This window comes from Agelaius phoeniceus, chromosome 5, assembly GCF_051311805.1.
Source record: "Agelaius phoeniceus isolate bAgePho1 chromosome 5, bAgePho1.hap1, whole genome shotgun sequence".
NCBI lineage: Eukaryota > Metazoa > Chordata > Aves > Passeriformes > Icteridae > Agelaius > Agelaius phoeniceus.
Genome location: NC_135269.1, coordinates 8,384,291 through 8,391,779, shown reverse-complemented (window position 1 = coordinate 8,391,779; position 7,489 = coordinate 8,384,291). Strand labels below are relative to the sequence as shown.

General features: G+C 56.4%; 1 protein-coding gene across 1 annotated transcript; it reads right to left on the bottom strand.

The window, feature by feature from the left end:
* Nucleotides 1-2,045: 2,045 nt before the first annotated feature.
* On the bottom strand, nucleotides 2,046-6,140 carry CDKN1B (cyclin dependent kinase inhibitor 1B). Its single transcript, XM_054630916.2, has 3 exons — nucleotides 5,216-6,140; nucleotides 4,553-4,683; nucleotides 2,046-3,323 (listed from the first exon to the last, which is right to left on the bottom strand). The coding sequence occupies exons 1-2, from the start codon at nucleotides 5,688-5,690 to the stop codon at nucleotides 4,562-4,564; spliced, it is 597 nt and encodes a 198-aa protein (XP_054486891.1). The 5' UTR covers nucleotides 5,691-6,140; the 3' UTR covers nucleotides 2,046-3,323; nucleotides 4,553-4,561.
* Nucleotides 6,141-7,489: the final 1,349 nt, after the last annotated feature.

Sequence of the window (7,489 nt, the reverse complement as noted above, 5' to 3'; positions counted from 1 at the left end):
CGGTTGCATCAGACGGGGCGGGCCGCGCTCCGCCCTGCCCTTCCCCCGGCCCGGCCCGCCGAGCGCTGCCAGGCGCACCAAAGCAGCGAGGCAAGGTTGCCTCCAGCCGCCCGAGGAGGAAACGTTGCGGCGGAGAGGAGAAAGGGGGAAATAAAATTTAAAAATTTGCCCCCGCCGCGCGGGTCGGGCCCCGTCTCCAGTTCCCCGCGGAGCTGCGGCCGTGCAAGCGCCACAAGCGGCCCCCGAGGGAGGGGGCACGGGGCGGGTCCGAGCGTGGCCGCCCTGCCCCCCTCGCTCCGGGTGGGGCGGCGGGGGATGCTCCCCCCTCTGTCTCCGGCCCCGCGCATCCCCCGGGGGTCACCGGGAGGAGGCGGGGGAGGGCGCGGCGCTGCCCCGGCGCTGCCGCGATAGCGGCGGGCACGCCGGCAGAGAAGCGGCACCGATCGGTCACGGCAACAAGGAGAGCTGCGACGAAAACGAAAAAAAAAAAAAATTCAAAATAATAGCGGGGGAGCGGTCAGAGGGCACATCCCAGCCCTACGTGACGGAGGAGCGGACGGACCCCGCCCGCCGCCTCCCTCCCCGGCCCGGGGGTTGCAGCCCCGCCCTGCCCCCGTCCCCCGCCCGGGGGGGTTTGGCTTGCGCCGGCTGCGGGGATAGGCCGGCTCGGGGAGGCGCCGCTATTTATTTTCCACCGAGATCACTTTGTTCTTACTGGGGCAAAAAAAAAAAAAAAAAAAAAAAAGGAAAACATCACGGTTTTGGGGTTTTTTACTTTTTCTTTTTTTTTTCTTTCTAAATCTTCGCGAGTGTTTTCCACGTTTGGCGGGCTGGGTTGCGCAGCCCCGCCGGCAGTCCCTGTGCGTGGGGCAGGAGGGCGGGGACGGAGCGTGTCCAGCGATCCCCGCAGCCACCGGAGCACGGCAAGGGCAGCGCCGGCCGTACCCACTCGGGGCCGACACTGAAGTGGGGCTGGCGGCCGGGGTCTCGCCCCTTCTGGCCGGCCCGGCGTTCTCGGGGAGGTTTCGGAGCGAGGGCGAGCCCGGGCGCGGCCGGGATAAACAACAGGATCGCGTTGCACCGGGGAGGGGGGTGGACCCTGGCGAGCCTCGCAGGGAGCCGTGCTCCCCCTCCGCCCCCGTTCTGTGTTCTTCTACGTGTTTATTTATTCCTCGCAAGCCCCAGGGCTGAGAACGCCGCTCCCCCGCATCCCCGGGCGGAGGGGGCCGCTCGCACCTTGGCGGGCGTGGCCGGCAGGGCCGGGCGGCCCCCGCCATCCCCCGCACCGCAGGCATCCCCTCCGGCACCGGCGGTGCCAGCCCTGCCCGTGCCCGGCCCGCAGCATCCCCGGCGGTGCTGGGGGCCGGCCGGTGCCTCCGCCGGCATCTGCCGGGCCCGGGGCGGGCGAGGCGCCATCTTTGATAGCCACGAGCGCCGCCCGGGGAAGATGCCCCGGAGCCCCGGTCACCGGCAGCCAGGGACGGAGGGACGAGCGCGGGAATGCCGGGGATGCGCTGGCCCTCCGATGGCGGCCAGGGAGGTGCTCTTTTGGGATCGAGTCTAAAGACTTAGTCCTCTCACTCCTATACCTCGAAATACCTCTTCTCTCTCTCTCAAAAAAAAAAAAAAAACACCCCCACCCCAAACCCCAAAAACGTTTTGACACAGGAAATTCCACAATTTTACACCAAGAGGGCACATCATTCCAATTACCATAGAGGTGACTCAGAAGCATTTATGTTGGAAAAGGCCTCTTTCGAATCCAGCTGTTAACCCAGCACTAAACGCTGTCCCCAAGTGCCACATCCACATCTGTTTGAAATCCCTCCCGGGACGGTCACTCCACCACTGCTCCAATGCCTGAGCACCCTTCCATGAAGAAATGGCATCGCTGCACTAAAGGTGCTGCATCCTTTACTCTCACCTCCGCCAGAGACCCGTGAAGAGATGGATACTCAAAGGAAAACTGTTAGTTATTTCTTGCAGTCTTATTTCCTCCTGTGCCAGGCTGAGGGATGTTGAAACACACACTAATGAAGACCATATTTCTTATATATGGCAGTTTTCTTTATTGATTGCTTGATGTGAAACAATATCAATCTGGATTTTTTTTTCCCCACACATTACAAAAAAAAAAAAAAAATTAAATTGGCTCAGTCTGCAATCTTTTAAGCACAGCCATATTAATTATGAGAAAAAAAAGGAAAAAAAAAAGAGAAAAAAAAAAAAAACAAACTGAAAAAACCCTCTAAAAAGTCTACCAAATAGAGCATTTACAAATGCACAAAAACATGCCACTTTGGCTTTATGGGGAAAAAATATTGTCTTCTAGATTAAAAAAAAATCTTTTAACATAAATAAGTTAGTATAATTTCTCAGTGTCTTTACAGAGTTATGTACACAGGTACACTTCAAACTTTTTTTTTTATTTTTACATACAGTTACACAGGCAACGTAGAAATACTGTTTAAAGATGTAGTATCCCTTTTCCTCTCACACACAAACACTTCAGGAAGTGGGTCAATTCAGAAAACAATATTCCAGATTCAGAGCAAAAGCCTTCCAGATTAGGTTAAAACAAAAAAAAAAAAAAAAATCAGGCAATGTAATCAGGTGGGATGATTTTACACAACTTTTACAGGCTATCAGTTTTGGTATATGGATTTGGGGGGGTGGGAAGGTGGGGAACTTCTGCTACTACCTAACGGAATCATCACAGCTCCCACCTCTTCAGTTCAATGCCGTAGGAAGAAATTTCACAATAATCTGCTCTGAACAGTTACCACAATGATACATTTAAAAAAATTCTTAAAAAAATTTTAAAAAAGAGAAAAAACACTGTGGACCCACTTAAAGGGACAATACATCTTTAAGTAATACAAAACCTACACTGCTTCTCTTCATAGATTTCTTGGCTTGCTAGATTGTGAAAGCAAGTTCCAATCGGTCACCCTCTTCCAGTCCCTCCCCCCTCCCAACAAGTTTTATGTGCTACATAAGGTAAAAACTATATACACAGGTAGTACAATGAAGCAAATAAGGAAACACCTAATTGCACAATGCTACATCCAATGCTTTTAGAGGCAGGTCTTTTAAGAGTGCCTAAAATTTAGTGTTATTGTTTGCTTTTTGTTGCTGCTGTTTTGTTGCTGGTTTGTTTTTGTTTGTTTTTTTTTTTTTCAGTGCTTGTACAGGACCTCCATCTCCCGGAGATCGGCGATATGTATTTTTTTTTCCTTTCCCACTACAACTTTACACCTTCCTCTCTTCTTCATCGCCGCCCGCCGCACCCGACGAACGAGGACGCGCACATCCTTGGCGCTCTGCAACGGGATAATGAAGAAAAAAAAAAAAAAAAAGAAAAAAGACGAGGGAAAGCGATTAGAAAACATCGACAAGAAACGCGATCCGCGGCACAACCGGTTCAAACCGACACCGCATCCCCGGGGCGGGCGGGCCCAGCCCGGGCGGGGCCCCCGCCGCCCCCCCGGCCCCTCCATCCTCCATCCCCCGGCTGCGGGGATCGCGGGGGGACCCCTCCCGTGCCCCCACCCCCAAAAGCGGGCGGGAGCAGCGGCATTCGCATGGCCGCGCTCGGCCACGGCTCACCCCAGCGGGACTAATTTGTTGCAACTTCTGCTTTACAGCTTAATCTCTCTCTCTCTCTCTCTCTCTGCACAATCGCAAATGGTTTTATTGTAAACCTCGCTCCTAACCTCGGCTCCCAAACCGCCGGCGCAGTTTTTACCAACTCTCCCCGCCCCAGCCCTCGCCTTAAAACAAAACAACAAAAAGGGGGTAGGGGAGAAGAAAAAAAAAAAAAAAAGGCAAAAAAGGAAGGAAAAAAAAAAAAAAAAGCTGCACAACCCAGCCTCTCATTAACCCGCTCCCTTCCCCCTGCCAGCCTCTAAAACCAAACCAAAACAACAGAAACAAAAAAAAAAAGGGGGGGGGGGGAACAACCCCATACCAAACAAAAACAAAACAACCTTGCATTGCTCGGATTTTGAGAAAGTGCCCGGATTCCCCTTAAACCCAACTTCTTGACTTGCAATGCGAGGTGGCCGCGACATGCGACGGCAAGACATGCGAGGTGAAAAAGGCCCGGGCGCGGGGGACAGGGGAAGCCCCCCGAAATCCTCTGGCATCTGACACGATGCACCAGCCGCGCTTCCAGCTCCGTCCCTGCACCCGCACGGTCCTTGGGAAAGGGCCCTCGGGAAAGGGCCCTCGGTGCCCATCCCGCAGGAAGGCAGGGTCAATGCCACCACCGCAGCCCCTGCCCCAGCCCCCTGACGCTGCCGAGCCCAGCCTGGGCTTCGCTCCTTGTTTTGTTCTTTTCAAGCCCTGCACCTCCCACTCCCCACCCTCCAACACACACCCATCGCCGAGCGTTCGGGGAAAGCCACCCTGGCTCGCAGAAAACACCCCTCGGCGAGCCCACAGGGGCTCGAAGCCCCCTCCCCACCGCCTCAGAGATGCGGGACAGACACTCGGTCACCCCTTCTTTCCCTTACTTGCATCCTAATGCCAGACCCTAAAGGGAACTGACCTAAACGCTTTACGTTTGATGTCTTCCCGGGCTTGATTTCTTGGGTGTTTGCTCCACTGAACTGGCACTGGGGGAGTCTTCTGAAACCTCTTCTTCTGTTGTGTTGGCTCTTTTATTTTGAGGAGAGGAATCTAGGAGGGGAAAATTAAAAACAAGGGTGGCGGGGAAGGGGAGAGGAAAGATATTAAAATGTTTTCCTTCCAGATGTTTGCTCAGTATCCAGGGGGGATAGACGGAACCGAGGGGGAATATTCCCAGATCCCCATGTCAGGTATCGGCTGCGTGAAGCGAGCAGGGGGTGGGGAAATGGGCTTCTCCCTAGGTAGGAGACCCAAGTTCCCAAGTTTCGGCTAAAATCCATATTCGTTTTTCGCTGAGCGCTGTGAACCTCCTCCCACCTGGGCAGCAGCCCGGGTCCCCTCAGTGGGGCGGCGAGGGGTCGGGGGATCTGACCCGCGTCTAAGGGCTCTTCCTTGCAAATCATCCACCGGCTCCCACTCTAGACGGGACCCCCGGGACTGCAAACAATACCCGGGCTTTTTTAGGGGGAAAGGGGCGGGGGGGTGGCACGCCGAGCCGGTGCCACGCGTGGCAGGGGCGGAGGGGCCGGAGCGCCGGCGCTGACACGAGTGGGACGCGGGGCAGAGCCGTGGGGTACGTTACCATCGGCCGCGGGTCTTTTCCTCTGGGCAGTGCACTGCTCTGCTAAGTCCGTCTGATTTTCTGAAACATCAGTCTTTTGAGCTACACAGTGAGTGTCCTCTGAGATTCCCTGAGAACCGACAAAAACCACGGTTTGGCAATTCCCGTTTACATCCAAGCTCTGGCGGCCGGCGGACTTGCAGACGGCTTTCCGTAGCCGGGGGGGTCTGAAGTAGAAGTCGGGCGAGCTCCCCTTCTCCACGGCTTGCCACTCGTACCTGCCTTCCAGCGGCCTGTGATTCTGGAAATCGAAATTCCACTTCCTCTGGTATGTCTCCTTCATCTCCTGCAGGTGTTTCTTAAACTCCCTGTTGAGCTCTTCGTGGTTCACCGGCCCGAAGAGGTTCCGGCACGCTGACGGCTTCGGGTACTCCGACTGCCTGGCCTCCATGCGCTCCAAGGTAGGGCTCCCATTAGAAATGCGGACGTTTGACATCTCCCCGCACGCTGTGGCTCCAGGCGGAGGTTGTTGTGCTCGCTGCTCTCTCCCCGCGGCCTCCGACGCCTTTTATTTCCCGGCGTCCGGCGGCTCCGCCCGGCGGCTCCGCTCCGCGCCTCCGCTCCGCGCTGCCCCGCGCTGCGGCCCCGCCTCGGCTCCGCTCGCCCTCGGCCCGCGGAGAAGGGGCGAGGAGGCGCCCTTGCATAAGCGCCGGCCCGGGGATGAGCCCCGAGAGCCGCCGCTGCCGCCGCCGCCGGGGAGCCCCGGGCGGGAGAGGAGCGGAGCGCGGCGCTGCCCCCGCGGTGCCGGTCCGCCGCCGGTGGCGATGGCGCTAGTGCCGGTGATGCCCCTGCCGATCGCACCGCCGCCGCGTAGTAAAAGCGAGACGGAAAAAAACAAGAGGAGACGAGCCCAATATGGCGATTGAAGGGAGGCTGACGAAGAAGAAAATGATTGACAGCAACGAGTCGATTTAAACAGCGGAGCCGTGCCATTGGTCACAGCGGCGGGCGCCGCCCCGTCCGCCCGGCCCTGCCCTGCCCCGCCGCCGGCTCTAAAGGTGGGACGGGGCGAGCGAGGGGAAAAGCGACAGGGGTGGGACGGCACCCCCGAGCCTGCTCTTCTCATCCCTCTGTAAAGCCCGCAAAGCCCGGCGGGGTTTGTGCCACCCCACAAAAACACGCACCCCATCCCGCTGCTGGCCCGAGCGCCTGAGGAATGGTGACGGCTGGCTTTGAGTCGGGGCTGTGACAGCAGCGTCCCACCGCGCTGCTTTGCCCGGGTTGGGCTCTGGCGACACGTCCCCGACGAGGTCCGGGGCTGGGGGCAAGCTCGGGGCCAGCGGGCAGGCTGAGCAGCCCGGGACATGCCGCGGGGACCAGCACCCCGACCCGCATCACCCCGAGCCGCAGTACCCTGAGCCCACTGCCGGCGGAGATGATGGGCTGGTGGCTCCTAGTGCCAAAACGATCTCCTGCCCTCTCGGCAGAGAAAGGATTCTGTTAAGAAATGTGTCTAAAATAACTTCTGCCGGGATTTAAGATGTCAGCTACTTAGGGGGAAAAAAAATAGCATTGGGGTTTGTCCTGTTTGTGTGCTCAGGAGATTAGATGAGCAAAGAGTCAAAGCCAGGGATTTTCTAAGCAATTTCCTCAGATGGTCAGAGCAGGTGTGGTGGGCATAAGAGAAATCATGCACTCCTCTCTGGTCCCCTTTTCTCCAGCCCTTTCCACAGGCATCTTCACTCACCAGGCAGGGCAGCCCCCAGTGTGCTGTGTGACACTGTGGGTTCTCTCAGGCACTAAAGGTTATGACATTTCCAGGTGCCCAGATGCAGTGTCTGAATCTTTGGAGGGCACTGAAGGCTCTTCACACCAATCCCTCTGGGCAGGTCTCCTCTGCAAGCACAGCAACCCTGCCCGAACTGCACGGTGGGAGGGTGAGGGGGATACACAAGTAGCAAGCTGTCTCAGCAAGGCAGGGGTCAATAGAATTGGGTTGAACTGGCTGAGAGGAGAGTCAGCAGGTTTGGCCCTGAAGACATGGAGATTTTACACACTGGGGAGAGGACACAACCTTCCCACAGTGCTCAAGCCCAGACCAGCACTTTGCTGGCCATCATCAGACTCAAGGCCTCCAGCTTCTGCTCACACCACTCAGCAGAGTAATCTCACTTTCATCAGACACAAGTTCAAAGAAAATTATGTGTACCGGAAAAAAAAAACCCAAAAACAAAACAAATGAGATTCGTTTAAAAACCACAATGTTGAAATACATTATTAGCCACATTATTTTTA

Bases quoted from the DNA above. Each gene is read 5' to 3' on its own strand.
- CDKN1B (XM_054630916.2), bottom strand. From the start codon at position 5,690: ATGTCAAACGTCCGCATTTCTAATGGGAGCCCTACCTTGGAGCGCATG. The intron at 4,684-5,215 runs GTAACGTACCCC...TTCCCCTCCTAG, and splicing joins GAAAAGACCCGCGGCCGATG to ATTCCTCTCCTCAAAATAAA.